The sequence below is a fragment of the Cheilinus undulatus genome, linkage group 19 (assembly GCF_018320785.1).
Source record: "Cheilinus undulatus linkage group 19, ASM1832078v1, whole genome shotgun sequence".
Classification (NCBI taxonomy): Eukaryota; Metazoa; Chordata; class Actinopteri; order Labriformes; family Labridae; genus Cheilinus; species Cheilinus undulatus.
In genome coordinates, this window is record NC_054883.1 from 9994433 (window position 1) to 10014613 (window position 20181).

The 20181-nt window shown below is 36.9% G+C and overlaps 1 protein-coding gene across 1 annotated transcript in view; it reads right to left on the minus strand.

The window, feature by feature from the left end:
* Window positions 1-206: 206 nt before the first annotated feature.
* dnajb6b (DnaJ heat shock protein family (Hsp40) member B6b) overlaps window positions 207-20181 on the minus strand; it is a 46620-nt gene continuing 26645 nt past the window's right edge. The window contains exons 6-10 of the mRNA XM_041813792.1: window positions 19174-19311; window positions 18908-19070; window positions 16831-16901; window positions 6052-6210; window positions 207-1507 (exon numbers count right to left, since the gene is read on the minus strand). Coding sequence (XP_041669726.1) covers window positions 1398-1507; window positions 6052-6210; window positions 16831-16901; window positions 18908-19070; window positions 19174-19311 — 641 coding nt within the window. The 3' untranslated portion in view covers window positions 207-1397. The remainder of the gene's footprint in view (window positions 1508-6051; window positions 6211-16830; window positions 16902-18907; window positions 19071-19173; window positions 19312-20181) is intronic.

The following is a 20181-nucleotide window of genomic DNA, read 5'->3' on the forward strand; positions in this document are numbered from 1 at the left end:
CTGTTTACAAATGAGTTTCCATGTTGCACTGTTATGTAGTAGTGAAGAAAAGTACCAAAACAGATAATAAGTGCAGCAGGATCCATTTTTATATGATAAAACTTAAATGTATATATTTTATTTAAACATTAACTATCTTCTCTGTATAAAGCTATAAGAGGATATGAAAGTAGAGTGTAGAATACAATAAAAATGTTGAACTTCAGTGTTTTCTTAATGCATTTATTGGTAAGAGTCCATAAAAAATGAACATTTCTTTGATATTTCTTCATTCCTACTTCCAGAAATCAAAAGAACAAACATCCAAGGACGACTCAAATGAAGAAAACAAGATTTTGGCTTTTACAAAAGCAGCCTTGTAAGATTTAACATTTTATATCCCTTCAGTACAATGAATCCTACAAAACAAAAACAGAAGAAATAATGACATTGGGAGGGGGCTTAATAGCTTTTTTCACCTCATGGGAGTTGTGGTGAAGGAGTGGATAATGTAACTGCCAGAGTGTTACTTTTAATATATGATGTTTATCTCTTTCTAGAAAACAAACTCTCTTCTCACTGCTTTCCATCAGTTTCACTCTCATTCCTCGCATGGAGTGCTGCAAGGATGACGTATTTATGTAGGCCAGCCAGGAAGTCAGCATCACAAGGGTCCCGTCAACCAAAAGTCAGGGTTTTATTCTGTGGTTTAGCTAAAAAGTAGCTAAGAGTTTGACATTTACAGGCGTTGCTCATCAAGAAAAATCTTCACAAATGAACAATACTTCACGGCTTTGTCAACTGCGAGTCTAACCTAGATGAGTTTACATGTTTGGCATGATACCAATTATGTAAAGTCATTCAGAAATCCCACAGACTTTGAGACGATGGAACTCTAAGTGCTAAAAAGTGAACACATCCTCCTTGGTTTTAGGACTCACTGCTGCACCACTCCATGTCCTCCTCCACTTGTCGCTTCTTCTGAATAGATCAACCTTTTACCTGTTCTTACATGCTCAAACCTCGGTTATTTTCCAGCTTATCAAAAACAAGACAGACTACAGATTTCCTTTCACTTCATTTAAAAAACAAGTGCTGTAGAAAGACAAAGTCTAATCACGGGAGATAGCTTACGATTCTAAACGCTCACTATACATCCACCCACAATAAATACAGCAATAAAAAAGCTTTATAATAATCAAAATGTTTCTTGGACAAAAGAAAAACAACAAAACATTAAAGTGAGGTCTCTGCAAGCTAATGTTTGGCTGATGAAAGCAGGCTGGAGTTCTGCTCTGAACTGCACAGCGAAGATAAACTAATGCCACTTATGATGGATGGAGCTTCTGCCAACAACTATACATATTTATGTTTGTATATGTGTGTGTTTGTTTGTGTAGGTGTTTGGTGGTGGGTGTTTAAAAAAAGGCACCAAGTCCGCCGAAGCGAGGGAAGAGTCGAGGAGCTCTTTTCTTTTTGGACTCGGCGTCCTTTAGCCACAGTTTCTTCCTCTTGTTGTCTGTGTGTCCTACAAAATAAAAAAAATAAATAAAAATATTATCAGCAACATCGTGTGATATATGAGAAAATGCAGCTGTTCTTTGAAAAAGACACATTTTAAATCAGTGCTGCCAGGTAATTAAAACTCTATAGCTTTTTACATGTTGGAAATGACATGATGGAAGTACTGAATGCATATTTTTATCTTACTCTTATTCTGTACTGTAATGTTTAAACTTTCTCTTACCAGAATTTCCTTAGAGATAAAGTTCCCTCTTAACAATATGACCTTATCACATATGCTGTGAGAATAAGCAAGAAAATTAAGGTTGTCAACTTTTTTGATTCTTTGATATTTTCCATATCATTTTTAAAATGTGTAAAATCAGTATTGACTAGGACTTCTATTTTTGTTGCCATGGTGTGAAAGCTATGACAACGTGTTAGAGCCACTCTAGAAAAAGAATAAATTAATAGATATCTAGAATCTGTCACTTTTCATTAAAAGAAACCAGATTTTGGAATCTATTAAATTTCAAATCTAAAAGGTGTGAATGTAGAATGAATAAACTGAGTTTTTTTAGATTATAAAGTTGTAAATTTAGGAGCAAAAGAAACCAAATTTGGTAGTTTAAAAAGTCATTATTTAGGAGAAAGAAATTCTAAAACTCATTAATTTATGAGAAAAAAAATCTTACTTTTCAAGTTTCAAAAGTTGTTAAATTTCAAAGAAAACAGGGCTAAAAAATAATATTTACATTAAAAACAAACATTACAATTTTCAAGTTTAAAAAAAATGTTGATTCAGAAGAAAAACTTGTGTTTTTTTTTTTTTTTTTTTTTAAGTTTATGATTCCAAACAAACAAACAAATTTTTTTTTTATTTTTAAGTTTAAACAGTGGTTATTTCCGGAGAACAAAACTAAACCAAAAAGTACATATTTAGATCAAGAAAACAAACATTTTTTAATTTTTAAAAGTCACAGTTTTCTGAGCCAAACATTAAGTCTTAAAGGTTCATATTTACATTAAAAAAAAAAAAAAAACTTAAAATTTCAAGTTTGTAGTTTCAAGATTGTTCATTTGGGAGAAAATGATCATGAAAAAAATAAAGTTTAAAAAGTTGTTAATTGAGGAGAAAAAAAACTTTTTTGAATTTAAAATTTTTAATTAAATTGTAAATTTAAGAGAAAAAAACTCTTAATTGTTGAGGAAAAGTCATAAATTTAAGAGAACCAAGAGTTTACAAGATTATAAAGTCAAAAATTGCCTCTAGTGTCAAACCAAATCATTCTAGATGAAGCTCTTTTTCTTGCATATGAACTTTAGTTGAGCTCCATCAACTCATACTTCTTACTGTGACTGAGCAATAAGAATCTTAGGCCAGAGGCATCACACAATCATCAGCATCTGGATTTTGGAGAGAAAGTGATATAAATTGAGGTTATTCAGAAGGAGACAACAGTGACAACATTCAGGAGACGACTCTGATCTAACCTGTGTTTTGACTTTCTCCTTGGTTTCTCAAAAATGTCAACTTAAGCTCTAAAATCTAATTTTTCCCCTCAAAAATTTGGCATTTGATTGTTGTTGCATCATATCTCAGTTGAGCTCAGTTCAGACCAAAGATTTGCAGCGAACACACTTTTTTTAAGAACGTTGCAGGTGAAAGTTTCAGCTGTGTAACCTAACCTTGACTTGAACTGTTTGCAGAGTTGGTTTGTTAATTCCTGCTGGTGTGAAAGCTGTCAATCGAACCCTGAGGAGGACCATAAAACTAGACCCCGCTGCTTGAGAACTGCTTGGATTTTGGTCCTCTTTTAGTTTTGTTTGCATTGAATTCTTACCTTGATCCATCTTATCTTCAGGAAGCATTGAGATTTTTTGGTATCCAGCTACTGTAGCCAAGCTGTAGCAAGGTAGCAAACATCCCACACACAGCCTTTGCCTGGGCATCACTCCCAGGTAGGCTATTAATGGACAATTTATACATTCAATTTTGGAGCAATGACACAATCCAAGATCAATCAAAAAACACACTTGAGCTGCTGTCTTTGCCCCTCACTGTGACACAGAGTGGAGGATGCTTATGACTTTACTCTGATATAAATAAACAGGTTTTTCATTTTCTGCTTTTTAAAATGTGTAGCTGGCTGTAAACGATGTAACGCGGTAACATTATCATGTTTATTGAGTTCTTTTTGATACGTTGTAGTTCACACATAGTTTGCTCCTCATGCACTGTATTTATTATCAACTTTTATTTTCTATTAGTGAGTCAGAAAACATTTTACCCCTCGGCTGCAGCAGTGTGGACTGACAGGCTTTCAGAAGGTTGCAGAGAGGCCTGTTGCTAGCAGTCCACAGTTTTGACTCATCTTATTGTAAATCTTTGGTCTGAACTCGGCTTAAGTTTTTAACTATGACAACGTGTCAATTTACAAACCCCAGGCAAAGACTTACATTAGGCCAGGGGCTCTCAACCTTTTCAGCCCGGGACCCCCAAAATAAAGATGCCAGAGACCGGGACCCCCACTGTACCTGAAGGTGGTTGAAGACAGCCACATTTATCACATTCAGGAATAGTCATGTGGAGGCGAGGCCGTCCATAAGGGGGAGAGCTTTCTGGGGCCCAGCCAAACTAGAGGTCCATGGAGGTCAGCAAAACCATTGTTTATTGTAAAGTTAAGCTGTGATATCCATATTTTTTTATTTAACCTGAAAAAATAACCACTCTTATCAATGCAACAGATCTCTTTTTAAATCATGTGTGTAGTATATAGCCTTCTTAAAAATGTAAATCCATTTTGTTTGAAAAAAAAAAAAACGAATTAAAATGGGTTAAAATTTGAAATAAAGGTTAATAATGGCAAAAATGTTGGAAAAGGTGGTGAAATTAATTCTTAAAAGTAGCAGATATGAGTTCGGAGTGGCAAAAAAGGGCATTAATAGTGGTACAAGGAATTAAAAATTGGCTGAAAAGGCTTTAAATTGGCAAAAATTTGTGGAAATCTGGTAAAATGGGAAAAAAAAATCAATATAAACTGGTCAAATAGTGCAAACTGAGAACAAAAAATAGGCAGATATTGGCAGAAATTGGTCTAACTTGCAAAAATGGGCATATCAGGTAGTGAAATGTGGTTAAAATGGGAAAAACTGGGCATAAAAAGTGGCAAAATGGAGTTAATAGTGGCAGTAAAGGGCCAACAGAAGCAACATTTGGCTTATGTGGCAAGAATTAGTTTAGACGTGGCAACAACAGGCAAAAAAAAGTGCCTGAAAGAGTTTAAAATGGCAAAAAATAAGTGTTAAATGGCAAAAATGTGTTAAAATTGTGGGGAAAAAATGATTAAAACTGGTTCAAATTTGGCAAAATTGGTGTAAAATGGCAACAGTGGAATTCTAAAAATATCATTAGTTTTTTAGGGGAAACTGGAGACCCCCTCTGTGTTTCTAGCAACCCCAAAGAGGGTCCCGACCCCAAGGTTGAGAACCACTGCATTAGGCCCTTTCCCATTGAGCCTTCAGAGTGAACAAAATTTTTAAGCCCCCTTTTCAGTGAACAACACCAAAGAACTATAGGACATATTGATTTTAAAATATATAAACCAAAATAGCAAGCATTTCTGCTCATCACTTTTAGAAGAGCATCATAACTTAAACTCACAACATCTAAATATTTTTAAGACGCCTCTTCCCCTGCCAAAAATCAAAATTTTCATTTTTTGTATAAAAAGGAATCTTCCAGTTCAGTTGTTTCAATGTGTCTATAAGGATCTAGCTAACAGTAATTTGGTTGATATGAGGACGTTATTGAGACTTTTTAAGGGGCTTTGACCCCTGGGCCTTTTTGTTGGATAATCAGAACCTGTTTGGATGCTCTTTTTTCCCTCTTGGCCCCTTATTTACATGCAGTGTAGTTTTATGTACTTCATATGTGATGCACATCTATAAAAACTGTATCTTAGAGCTTTTTGGAGCTCAAGGCCCCAGGCATTTTCCTACATTTGCCTCACGGTAAAACTGGCTATGAAACTAAAACTAATGAAGTATTGACACATCAGAGCGCAAGTTATTAGTGATGCAGATGATTCTAACTAATCTTAAACTCTTGCTTTCAGTCTGCAGCAGCTAAAACACATAAGAGAAGTTTGTGTCATTATCTCACAAAGAAAATTAGTGCCTTTGTCTCCCAGCAGGAAATATGCAAAGTTAAATGAAAGGCTCTCCTCTTTACCTAAGCAAGCTGCTCTTATAAAGCATTCAGACTCTGTGTGTCGCAGATAATTGCTCAGCTTTTGTGTGTGACTTCCTGACCCCGTGAAGGAAAACAGAGGGCAACTGCTGACCTCTAGTCGTTACTGTGGTGTAGAACAGAGCTGCCTAATGAACACCTCTGTCCTCTGTGTTTATATCTGCCAATCACACACTCGGCTCTCCGTCATCGCCCTTTGTGCGTCCATCAGACACAAAAGCAGACAATTAGCTGCGCTTATTAAGACTCCACTCTTTAAAGGGGAGCTGTGTGTGTGTGGGTAATTAATCAGCCCCTGCAGTAGCGGGTGGGCGGACCTCTTGTTAGTCCCAGACTCTGTAGGCCGTGCTCCTCCTCTTCCTCCAAGGGGTTTTGGGCGGAGTTTCTCAGGTAGCGTTGGTGCGAGGCGAGGCCGGGGAGTGCGTTTTGTCTGCGGCGACGGAACTCGTCCTCCAAAGAGTCATCAGCTGTGATGTCTGTGGGTGTGAGCAGAGCACAAGAATGGGAATGAATCACACCTAAACCTCCTCTTCTCGCTGTCTGGATGGATGGCCTGAGGTGTTCAAACCAACATTAAATCTGTATTTATTTTTTCTACATAGCGCCCATGAATTTGAAAAAAAAAGCACAAAAAAAAAAAAAAATCAGCTGAAAGGAAAACATATTACCTTGTGTTGCCCTTGGCAGTGTGAATACAAACAGACACACATATCTATTACAGCAAGTTGAGCACAAGTGCAAAAAAAGGCGTATTGATGTAACCGGCGAGAAACAACAAAGATGATATAAAACAAGAAGTTCAAAGAGTCCCTAAGGCCACACAGACCGCTCCTTTCCTTTCAAAGCTCGCCCGTATATTTCTTTCATATTTCATCTGCCTGCCTTTATTGTGATTAGTCATGTAAATAAAATGAGATTTGGTTATTCTTTTCTCTAGGTAATTTACATTTATATTGAATTAGTGGCAGGCAGAGTATGAGGTGGAGGGGGGGCTTATTATGCTGCGAGATTACAGGCAGATCTCATCGCCATTGTGTTGTGTAATTAAGGCGGTGGAGAGGAGAAGAAAGGGGGCCAGATGCTCGACGCTCGGGCTGAACCTGGTCCTGTTTAGAGGAGGGACCAGAGCAGCATTTCCAAAGTGTCACAGCCAGGCCTTTAACGCATCACGAGTCATTAGAGACACCTTAGGGTGCACAAACATAACCAGGGGGTTGTTTTCACCATTAATATACAAGTAAATAATGTAAAAAGAGGATTCTGTAGATACATATGGAAGCCCTAATGGACAAGCATCCATATTTTTATTATACTGATTTTTCAAATGAATACATCTGATTGTCCTACAGGTCCTGACTTCTTTCAATAACTTTGGATGACAATAGCAGGGTACTTCTGACATTTCAAGAAAATGACTGAAATGACTGAAGTAAAGCCATTATCACGGACATATCAGTGACCTGCTATGATGTGAAAACAGTAAAATTATATGGATGAATGTCCACTCAGGGCTTCCATACACAACATACATACAACTTATGCCACATTTTTCCGTCAAATGCCTTTTTTTCCTTGAGAAAGACTCGACTAAGACTAGCTAAAAGTTGATCTTTGGAGATAAAAACTCTGACGAAAAGTAGGTTTAGTTTTCATCAAGGAGACTAAAACAAAACTAAAACATCAGGGCTGGACCTTTGGACATTAAAAATCTCTGATATTTCTCCACTGTGCATTCAAGGTATGTCAGGATTTTCATCAGTACATTTTAAATCAAATCAAGGCAATAATACATTGATATGAGTTTTAACATGTATATTAGCTTTAGAATATGACGGATTAAATTATTGCAAAGAAAATAAAGGACTAAAATGTTTTTGTGTTTTCGTAGATTAAGATTGGACTAAAACTTCAAGGTTTAAAATGACAAAAATGTGACTAAAACTAATTGGTATTTTAATCTAACGACTAAAAATAAATTCAAAACAGCTGCAAAAATAAACACTGGCTATATGGATACATGTCCTTTTAGCACTTCCATACACAAATAGACAGTCACGCATACAATTTCTATTACTCAATTTCCCCATGAAAATGAGAGGGTTTTTCAGCTGGTTATTCATCATCTTAACTTATTTATTTTGTTACAAAACAGTACTGGTTTTCTCATAACTCCAAGCTAATTTCTCAAATCTAAAATACCCCATAAAGGAAAACCAGCCTTGTTATCCCAAGAATCTGAGATAAAAAGTTGAAATCTTCAATTTAAACCTACCTTTTATCACGGAAAATCAAAGTTACGATGAAATGTATGAATGCGTGTCCTCTTTGAGCTTCCATACAAAACTGACATACAGCTATACGTTTAATTGTACTTCTTTTTTTCATAACAACACCTGGTTTTTTCTTGTTTTCTCATGATCTCAAATTGTTTGTTGTATTGTAACAAGACTAATTTTCTCATGATAGGGAGTTAATTTTTGTATCTTAAAAAAAAGACTAAAATTAGCACATTTTCAAAGGAAAATAAGATTTGATCTTAAAGATGTCATCTTAAAGGGAAAATGTCACATTTACCTGTCATCGGAAGAAAACGTAATGAAATAAAATGTATGGATACATGTCCTTTTTGGGCTACCATACATGAGCAAACATAAAATTATACATTGTATTGTACTTCTTTTCCCATGATAACCTGTAGTTTTTGCTCGTTTTTTTGTTATCTACAATTGTTGTTGTATTATTGCACACTAAGTTTCTCTTGATATTGAGTTCATTTCTCATATCTAAAAAAATATATTAAAGATATTTTTATTTTTACACATTTTTTGAGGGAAAAACAGTGTTGTGTTTTCAAGACAAAAAAGATTTAATCGTGAAGGGAAAAAGTGACATTTGCCTGTCACATAAAATGTGCTGCATGTCCTCTTGGGGCTTCTGTACATAAGCCGACATAAGCCTACAGCCTTTATTTACTCTGTTTTCCTGAAGCAAATAACTTATGTTATCATCTGAAGATAGAAATGCTACCATAAGTTAGTTTTGACCGAGACCTTACCAAGTAGACATTTATTTACACCATTTTCTGACATGAAAGGCAATTGTTTTGCTGTTTTCTAGAGATCTCAGCTCATTTATGGTGGTAGTAGTGTTTGTTTTCTAAAGTTAATGAGTTTATTAAAAAAAAATGTAATCACTGGAAAACCAAAATGATTATTCCAAGATTACAAAGATAAACACAATGAGATCTCAGTCAGGAACAAACATTTACTTGTTTTTACTTGTCCTTGTCATAAAGATGAGGTTCTAAATGTATTAAACACTAATCATATATTTTCTGTTCCAACCTCAATTTTTATGCTTCCTGATTCTTAAATTATACAAAACAAATGATATGAACAGGGGTTTGGTCCATGTGCTTTCTGTGCTGTAATTTCTGTTTATTGAGGGTTCTCAAATAGATTGTGCATTGCTCTGTTTTTGGAGTACGCTGCCATTCTTTCATTTTTCTCACTTTATTTTCCTTTCTAGTTAAACTGTTGTGAAATGTTTTACACCTGCTCAATCACAGCATTTTGACCAGAGGTTATTACAAAATGTTCTTTGGCAGAAATGTTTTATTCAATAAAGTTTTTTGTGGCATTGAGGAAGTGTGCAAGTGTATCCTCTACTTTTTGTTGCTACTGTTTTGGAGTGGCCCTGGCCCCTGCACCTATGCGATGTGCTTATAATAAACCTTTTTCAATGACAACATGATTTTAACGCTTACATTTTCACTTATAAAAATCATTGTTGAAAAAGAAAGCACAGGAAATCGTTGCCTTGTTGAATCACTATCCCTCGTGTCTTTTTGTTAGCTTTACATTGTAGTGAGGTGGCTCTCTTTTAGGGAGGTTTAGAGCCATTCAAGGACAAGCACATGTGCTAACAAAGACAAAGACATAGCTTGATTTCCAATTCTCCTTGAATAGACATCGTATTACTTTAGGTGCTTTCTTTGTCACAATACTTTTCGAGTGTGTTAAGGTTGAAATTGGCTGCAGGTTTTTTTGTTCATTCCTTGCTGGAAACATCTGAACTTTAAGGTGATTCATCCTGCTTTAGCCCCAGGACTTGGATTTTTTCATTTCAGAGTTTGCAAAACAGCTCTTTAAAGTCCAACGCAGTGAGTTGACCCTCTGTTAGGAGAGACCAGCGCCCAGCGGACCAGCAGAAACAGGACAATATGGGGCTTTACTCTCTAGGCTGCAGCTATTCGTTTTCTATCCCGCTTTGGAAAAAAACAACTAATCCAAACCTGCATTTGTCCAGTGATCCTATCAGAGGAAGTTAGACAGCTGGATTAAGCCAATCCGGGAGAGACGTGTCCTCCCCTGCTCCAGAGGATAAATGTTTTTGTCTATTATGGGCCTGGTTACCACCGTGATAAGATTCCTACCGCTATCAAGTCGCATAATCCATCATCCGTTAATTATTTTCTACAAAAACAATATCAAAGAGCAGAGGAGATAATGAGATCATGTAATGCTCAAACAGGCGCTCTTTTATTTTCTGGACTTAATGTGACTCCCTGCGTTCTTTCATTTGCAGCTATTGTCTTGAGAGTACCTGTCATTTGTCTCCAGGCCAAACAAAAGAGCACACATCCTTAAAACCTGATTGATAAACACTACACACACTTCAAAACACAGAGACAATGTCACACAAAATCAACAGAAATTGCATATTTCTGGAGCCTAAAGCCTAGAATAAATCACCGCTCAGGCAGACACTAACCCTACATGACAACTACAACCATGGAGCAGATTATTTTTAACAGTCCACCTTCCCCCGGTTCAACACATCTGGTGTTGTGCTGATGTGACTCCACTGCAGAGAGATGCGTTCTGCGTCCTTGTTCAGACACGGCCAAACAGAAACTGGCAGCTTATCTTTGCCATCGTTCATAAAGAGGCCGGCGGCTCCGGGCTCATTCGATGTTTCATGCTTTGCTGTCAAGCAGACAGGAGGGGCAGGTGAGTGTGGGGGGTTTCAACCATAGACTCTTTTCTGCCAACAGAAAGCCATCTTTCATTACAAGGAGGAAGTGGAAAACAGGAAATAACAGACTTGGACGCCATATTGGAGTAGATGGATGTAGGAGAGGAGCAAAGCTAGAAATTTTGAGCCAGTTTAATTAATTCACAAATAATAGAAGCAGAGTATACATGTCGATTTAAATGCTGACTTTTCCTTGAAGAAAATGAGGTAACCTATTAATAATTTCTTTACTGTAGAATGTGATGCCTCCACATACAATAATCCCACCCATCAATGTCAGGTTCATGAGAATATCTCTGATATCTGTATGGGTTATATTCATGCTATACAATGTCATGTTGTCTTTTGTATGCAAACAGTGTCATCTAGGGGCCAGAAGAGGGTACAACTCAGTTCAAATGTGGCAGCAATAAACGCCTGTATTTAACCAACAAATACACATTTTAACCTCCTGAGACCCTGCATGTACATAGAAGGCTTTCCAACAACAGTGAAATCATTTTTGCTGTTAGAATTTTTCACATAGATGCTGACATTTTGATTTTTAAAAGAATTTTCACTGAAATTTCCATGGATTTGTTAGGAAGATTTGCTTTTATAAGGTATTTCATAGAAAATGTGTTTGCAAATGTGTAGGAATTTGATCAGGAGTATTTTCTTTTGTGGAGGGGGATGGCCTTTGAAACTTTCAAGAATTTCATGGAAACGTCAGGGAATTTGATCGGAATGATCTGTGGAATTTGCTTTGAAATTTTAGGGATATGGGGGGTCCTTTGAAATTGTTGAAGATTTCATGGAATTTTTGGGAATGTACTTATACATTTTTGAGGGATTTGATTCTAAAAATTTGCTTTGAAATTTAGGGGAATTTGCTTGAAACTTTCAGGAATTTACACTGAATTTGGAGTGGGGTGGGGGGGTTCTTACTGGAATGTTTAAGTTTTACAGCTCAGGGGGTTAATGCTCTTTTTTAGCAATATAATGTCTTAACTATCAAGTTAAACACTGTCACCCCTGGGGCGCAAGTGGTCTTGTGATTTAGGGCATGCCCTACTTATGCAGGCAGCCCGGGTTCAGGTCTGGTCTGTGGCTCTTTTCCTGCATGTCTCTCCCACTCTCTCATCCCTTTTTCTGACTCTATTCACAATCCTCCTCTCTGAATAAAATTTTTTTTTCAAATTTCACCCTAAAAGACATGGCTTAGTTTTGAACAGTAAATGTACTTTTAAAGGATTCAATGGGCCTCATTCACCAACCATTCTTAAGAAGAAATTTGTTCATATATCTCTTAAGCAGTTTTGAGGAAGATTCTGGCCTTCATACATTTTCTCATCTCTTATTTCTTCTTAGGAACAAAATCTAAGAACTCTCCAGAACACTCTTAGAAACATTTGAGTACTGATACGAGAGGATAAAATGTTTAATTTTGCACTCATCGGCTTTCAGATGTATGAGATCAGTCTTTTACAGGATACAGTCCTGCAGCCCAGTTTGAGACCCAAAACCTTCTGGGCTTCACTAAACCCTGAGCAACCATGACACATCTATATTTTTATTCAGATTTCAGATGCTTTGCTTTCAGATACATTAATATTACTTAGGAAGCGTTTGTTGTAATAATGTATAATTAAGGAGCCACTGCCTTTTTTTTCTTTTTATCTTATTTATCTCTGTAAACGAACTTTGTGACCCAGCAAATTCTTCTCAAGTAATGTCTACAAAGACACTGATAAACTCTTAAAATCAGGAAAGAATTAGCATGAAATGTTAAATGGAGTTTCACCAGGTAATCTAAAACCAGTTCCACTGTGACACCAGTTGTATGCATCAATTGAAAAACATGAAATAAAGGTGGCATGAGTTAAAACATCTGGCTGTGTTTTGTTACATCTGAGACTTAAAATTATAGCATATAAAAAAGTATTTTGTCATATTTAAACCCTGACTTATTATTATTTAGTTTCTATGATTTTTTTTTTGTTATTCAAATCAGTGGTTCTCAACAGGTGGGTTGGGACCCAAAAGTGGGTTCCAAAGCTGTTTCCAGTGGGTCGCAGGTAAGAAAAAAAAATTGTTGTATAAAGTTCATGGTGTATAAAAGTGGACATACAGTACACCTATACATTTGTATTATATTGTATTTGTATTTCATGGTCCAAACTGTCCATTTTCTTGAAATACATTTAAGTGGTTGAACATTTTGAAGATTCTGGGTCGTGCTTTCTCCTAAAGAAGTTGTAGTGGGTCCTTATGCCCAGCCAGTTATGAAAAAACTGATTTAAATGACCTCTTGTGGACCACCTACAGTACCTCAGCCTGCACTTTGGGAAGCATAGTACTAGATTAAGAAGGCCTTACTTCATAAAACATCATTTTAAATTCTACTTAACTGTATTTTTTTCTTTACCAATTTAAAACATATACAATTAAACGATAAGCAAAATACACAACTTAAATATATATAAATATAGTCAAGAATTAATTTAAACATGCAGTGTTTGATTTTTGCTGCAAAATGTTGTATCAAGAATATACATTTAGCAGGTGTATAAGTTTTATCATTCAACGCTAATACAAAAAAATAAAAAACTATTTTCACACAGAGGTTTGTGCGCATACAAATGTGTTTAAAGTATAGGGATTTAGAATAAATATACGTTTGAGTCAAATCACTCTCAGTTTGATTTAAAAAAAGCCCTTATATGGGCAAAAAGTGCATTTTCTCTGTTAATTATGAGAAACGTGCACGTGCTTCCAGCACCTGGCATTCATCAACTGACGGACAGGTGCAAACAATTAAGTGATTTAAGAACGTGCCATGAATCCCACGTAGGTTTCTCTAAGAAGGTTTAAGAACAAATTCAAGAAAACTTTTAGGAAGATATTGGTGAATGAGGCCCATTCTTCGTCAAACAGCAGCCATTGGCAACGTAATTTCTCACTATAATGAGAAAATGCAGGCATAAAAAAATAAAATGATATAATTTGATTTTAATAAATGATAATTCAGGCATACATTAAGTCAACACTGCCAAGAATATATCATCTCAAAAGTCCAACGGACATAAAAACCTGCACAAATCAGCTTACCTTGGGTAACTTTTTTTTTTTTCAATGTTATTTCGTGATATTTATCGGGCATTTTTAAAAGAAGTTGCACAGAGAAAAGAAAGAAAATTCAGTGTTTTAAAAATGTAGATAAACAAAGGGGAAAGAAAAACTGGCTGAGCTTTGCCCTTAGTTAAGCTAACAACTTCTACTCCCTCTTTGTAAAGCCAATTTACTGAAAGTGTTCCTCGAAATAAACCAGTTTATTTACCTCAATTGAAGGAAGAAAAATGGTGAGTGAAAAAAATGGCAAGTACTGGTTAAAACTGTAAGACCTCTGTTGATCCAGCAGAGAGAGCTATTGTACCATTAATTTCATACCCGTCCCTGCAATCCCTGTTTAGCTATTTCTGATTCCCACAGTGTATTTACGCTAACTCAATTAGTTGACTTATAATACTTACTCTTTATTGATGTTTTGTGTCGTAATCCTCATATACGGCCTATCCTGTTTCATTAATCATATCTACATGAACAAAGACTTTCAAAATAAAGCCAAAGACGAAGAGAGGGCACACCGGCTATGTGAACAGTAGGCATTGGCGGAGAGCTGCAGTGTCACCTAGCAACAGTACTGCGCACGCGCAATTTGTGCTTGAACTGTCAAAAGGGGAAAAAAAAACACAATAGTTGTGTGGTATCTAATACTGCTTTACACCCTTAAAAATACTATTTAAACCTAGTCAGGTTAATTATCATCAGTTCCCTTGTTCCGCCAGGATATCTCAGTATGACTCAACTGAAGGCCCAGCCTTGTCCTTCTCTTTCTCTTCAGCACTCCTCTAAACCCTCTCTCAAAAATATGCAGTGAGGCTTGTGTAAATAAACTAGCCTAGAGCACATTCCTCAAGACACACAGAGACTCTTCTCTGTACACAGTGACCTCTCAGTCAAATGCAGTCACACAGATCTACTCAATTTAACTGTGAGTCTTAGACTAAAATGTATGTTTAATAGGGCACTCAGTAGGAGCATGGAGCTTTTTACTAGCTTTTGATAATGATCGGATTTCCCCAGTTAGAGTGTGATTCATACTGTAAGAGATTAGAGTACTTATGTTTCCTAGTCCTCAATTTGTCTCTGCATCGCTGCAGATTTCAGGCTCTTTTAAAGGGCGCACTAAAAAGAGATCAGCACTTTTACAAGCCTATAAAAAGGTCCTGTTGGGAGTGGCAAGGAGTAACAAACACACGGAAGGGCCCGTCAGTCCTGGAAGTGGGTGTTTCCTTTTTGTGGGTTTGCAAAGGTAAATCATACCTACCATAGAGGGAGGAACCACCTGTAAGGATAGGGGTGTATGTTTGCTGAAAACAAAATGGTTTTTTCCTCATGATCCCTCAGAATACAGAAAAAGATTAGGGGCAGGGGTAAAGGAACAAAATAATGCTGTGCACTTTGAAACTAAAGTTGAAATGTCAATAAGGTAGAAATTTTGAGGATAGTTGAAATAAATACAGATTAAAGATTAAATTGATATGCAAAGAAAAAGTAAAAATGTCAAGGGTAAAGTCAGCTCCTCTATATCAGCGGGTAAGATTAACAGCTGTCAAAGCCATTGCAACATAACACTAACAACTACACTGTGTTTGTGAGCAAAAAGAGAAATAATCTTTGTTGTTAAATCCAGTTTTGAAATAGTTTCACAAGTCAATCAATACTTGGAATTTTGTAGGGACAGCCAAGATCTGATGTTTGTTACAGTCTAATAAAGTCTGTTTATTTTCAAATGTTCCACTTAATTCTCAAAGTGCAGAGCATTATTTTTTTTTCCTTCACCCCTTGCCCTAATCATCCTCCACACATTAAGGATTACTTCAGTAAAAAACAAACTGCTCTCCATTTTCCTGCACCATCAGCGACCAAGCCCAGATGTGTTGATCCTTACTTGAATGGAGGCATTAGTAGGTTAAATTAATGCACACACGTGAGTTGTATGATGGGTGAGTGTTCAAAAAGATGCAGGCTTTGTGCTTTCCTTTGTTGCAGCTTATGTGAAGCAAGTTTAAGATGTGATCAGGCACAAGCACAAACTTCATACATCCAGAGTGAGAACAATCACACAAAAAACACCAGGTGACTGCAGCAGCCTTTCCACAAGGTTCCACAAACTGTACTTTATTACTGAAGTCTTTATTTTATTTTCTTTTTACAAAGTCTGAAAATTTCCCCTGGTTGTCCGGAAACATAGAATATGTTGTGCAATCTCTGTTAATGGTTTGTGTTGCTGATAAAGTTATCATAAAACTACAAAAGCAGCTTCCTGGAGTCATGCAGGAACAAACTTATTCCACTGTGGTTCTCTCAAACACACAAACAAATGCAAAAGTAAGAATGTAATGCAGATAATAATAATAATAATTAATTTATTAATAATCTATGTCATTCATATTACACACGCGTGAACATGATAACAGCGAACAGGTTAGCAAGGTGGAGTTTAAGTTAAAGACAAGAGGGCAAAGTGGTTAAGCGTTTATCATTCATTTGTTAAATTAGTCAAATGAAAAGAGCAAAAAATGACATGCTTAACTCTTAATGTACAGCGGTTTGTTTTCCCTGCAACAATTAGAAAGACAATATCCAATTCCCAAAGGAAAAGTAATATATATAGAATGTACCCAGCTTTGTTCACATGGCAGAAATAAAAAGTTACAATTCAGTTATTGTAGTAAACAAAACACAAATTCCAGCAAGATGGTCCCCAGTATTAATGGAATAAATACAAATACACAAATACGGTGAACATCTCCTTTTTCTCTCTTTGCAGCTAAGCTAAAATTGAGAAAACTGTTCTTCAGGAATGAGATGCAGGAGGAAAAAGAGAGGAGAGACCAACCGCTGGTAGCAAACACAGTCACTTAGCAAATTTTTCCAGGTGTGAAAACAGTATGTTGGTTGAATTTTGTGGCGAGATAATTACTTGTTATCCAGTCTTAGGAGCTGCTCCTTACCATTTACTGTTAGAGATTTTAACTGACCGTCCTCTTCCACTTCTACCCGCTCCTGGCCGTTCTCCACAATTCTGCAACAAACACAATAAAAGGTAGATAAGTTATTCAAAAACCAGGTCAGTAAACGTCTGGTAAAAGGAAACTTGTTAGCGTGTTAGAATATGGTTCCATTGCTGTACAGTTATGATAAACCACATTGTGAATAACTTCATTACTGCCCTCTTCACTGACAAGCAGGTTGTTTCCCTCTATAGGTTTTCAGTCACATGGTCCAAATGCAAGATGGGGGGCAGAAAGTGGGGGGCAGCCATGAGGAATGAATGGGGATGGGTGAAGTTAGTACACTTGGCATAGTTGTTTACAGCATCAAATATGGCCTTTGACAGTGTTTCTCTATGTAGAAATCCCTTCTTGCCACCCACATTCTCATTCACACTGCTGCGTGACTTCATCTGCAAAGAACCTATGGGTAGGTTAATAATTACATATTTTGCCTTCAGTTGTCCCTAATGTATTTTTGTATTTATGAATTTCAGTGTCGTGTCTGAATTTGTGTGATTGTGTTTTTACCTGACTGTAAAACAAATCTCCCCAAGGGAACAACAAAGTTGAAGGTGAAGTTGACAGGGCCAACAGTTGGTGAGGAGTTTTCACATGCACAATCACAAACCCCTTTAAAACATATAGAACATCTTTGAGCCTCTAAGTGAATCATTAGCAAGCTTAAGGAAGCATCATCCCGTAAGTGTGAAGAGCTAAGGGGAAGCTAACCAAGAGGGAGTTTGGCTTTGCTCTCATTTTAGGAAGTCATGACTCCACAACTCCATATTAATTAATTTCAATTCAATTGGCTTTATTGGGAGGGAAAACATTAGATTCATTGCCAAAGAAGTGTGCAATTTCATAATAATATTAATTACAGTATCAAAAATCTGAGTTTAACTTTAAAATGACAGTAAAAAAAGTAAAAATTCTATAATTTATATTTTGGTAACAACAGTTCAGGTAATGTGCTGCAACATTTGCACACTGTTGCACTTCACGCAGCAGATATGGAAGCTTCTGTTCGTTGTCCATGCTGGTAAATTCTTTTTTTTTTTGCCTGTGAAAAGTGGAACAATCTTGTCTCTGATGTCCTTGTATAAAGGACACGTCGTTAGAAAGTGTTGCTCTGCTTCCATCTCCTGTTGGCTGCAGTGGGTGCACAGTCTTTACTCTTTAGGAATCCAGCTTTGTCTGTGACGTCGTCTCTTGATGGTGAGGTTGTGCTCACTGAGTCTGTACCTAGTGAACCCTTCCTCAGCCGTGCATCAGCCACAGTGCTTAAGTATTCTGCAACTGCATATTAAGGGACAAACAGCATTCCAGTTAGCTTTGTTTTCTGGTTGGTTCTTGCCAATGAGTTAAATAGTTTTCTTTTTGTTATCGAGTAATTTGGTTTAAGCTGGTTGGTTTTGGATCTGAGGAACACAGGTGACAAGGTGTCTGTACAGCTGTCTGAAGAGGAAGCTCTCAGCAGTCTCTCTGAAGGTTAGGGCTTTGTTATTGAGCATGTTGGGCTCATTTTATTTTGGATGAGTATAAAATGTAACGCTCTCTTTTGTATTTTTATTATCTATTATGTTAATATAGAAAGTGTGGCATATTAAGCCTTTAAACCCTTTTAATTGAGGACAGCTACAAGAGGGCCCAAATACAGCTGGAAACAGCCCGATTCAGTACAAAATTAAGAAATCTACCATCTAGATCCTCTACAGCTCTCTCTAGATCAGTTTAAATTGCTATGACCAGTGAATAAAGAGCCTCCATACAATCTCCTTTCAAAATACAACTGTTTGTTTTTACACTTTCAAATGCACACGTCAAAAAAGAGAGGCATTGGGTGTTTATAGGTGCTGGTGATTATATTACCTTTGGTTTTACCTTAACCAACTTCTTCTGACCCTTCACACTTAGCTAAGCTGAGCTAAGCTAATCAACTCCTGCTCCTCCTCCTCCTTACGCGTGTTGCAAGTGAAAGCCTATTTCCCAACATGCAATAACCATTCCTCTGAAGATGCTTGTAAGTCTGAAGTACCGTTTTGTTGTAATTTTTCTTCCGTTGATGAACTTGGTGGAGGTCGACACAGATCTGAAGTTACCCATTCCTCCTCCTCCTCCTCCTCCTCCGCCACTGCCAAATGATGAAGAAGAGAAGGAAGTGAACCCTCCTCCGCCCATGTCCCCAAATGAGCTAAAACCTACAAAGAGCACATGTTCATTGAGAGACCCGAGTCATAATGGATGAATACTTTAAGTTAATAAGTAACAGTACATCCCCAGTTAAATGTGGGCTTTATATACCTGAATCAAACCCTGAGAAGCTGGACCCAAATGCTGGGAAGCTTCCAAAACCAAAGAGCGATCCCCCCATCCTGCTTCGACTTGCACCCCTCTGACGACTGCGACCTCCACCAAAGAAATCATCAAAGGGGTCATCAGCTGTGGATGGAAACACAAACACAGATGAGAGATCTGTGGGGGGAAAGGCAAGAAACATTACCCCTGATTTGACAACATAATTCAGCACAGTATAATAAAAAGGAGAGGATGTAAGAGCATGGGATTGTAATTTCTGGAACAATCTTTAAAAAATCCCAAACTGTCAATGTGCCCACCACTAATTCTCATCCTAAAACCCTGTGGACATGGGACTAATTGCGTGCTGCCAATCTGGGTCATAGCAGCAGGATAAGGCTGGATCACTGGCACCATTTGCTGAAAGAAGACCTTGAATGTACCGAGGCAGAGACAAGAACGCTTTGCTTGTTTCTTTCAACAGAGAGCTTAAAATAAAAGTATCCCTTGACTGTGTTGTATCAGCATTAGTGTCTATTTACAAAAATGACTTAAGGCATGAGGAGGAAACATGAAGGCTCAGAAATGCTGTTTGAACACCAGATTTAACTGTTGTGCACACGATCATTGCACATGATCAATGTACTTAGAGAGAAAGCTGGGAGAAAAGAAGAGACGAAGCGCTCTCACACTTCTGTTCCTGACAGAACTTAAAAGACTTGTCAAGCACAAAGGGTGGGATTATATCTGCGAGAAATGTGCCACACCTATGTTATGCTGCAGTGTGCCAGTGGAACTTAGATTTCTGCACCATTTTGTACAAAAAAGGAAAAGAAAAGTCACTTAACAATTTTGAATTTATAACAATGCATAATTATAAATTATTGGGATTTAACTGGTTTTCAGAAGATACTTTCATTATATCTCTGTCCATCTTAAATGTGTAAAACAGCTCTGCTTCTTCACGTGTCCATTTGAGAATAGGTGTGTGCTGTTCTTGGCAGACAACCTACC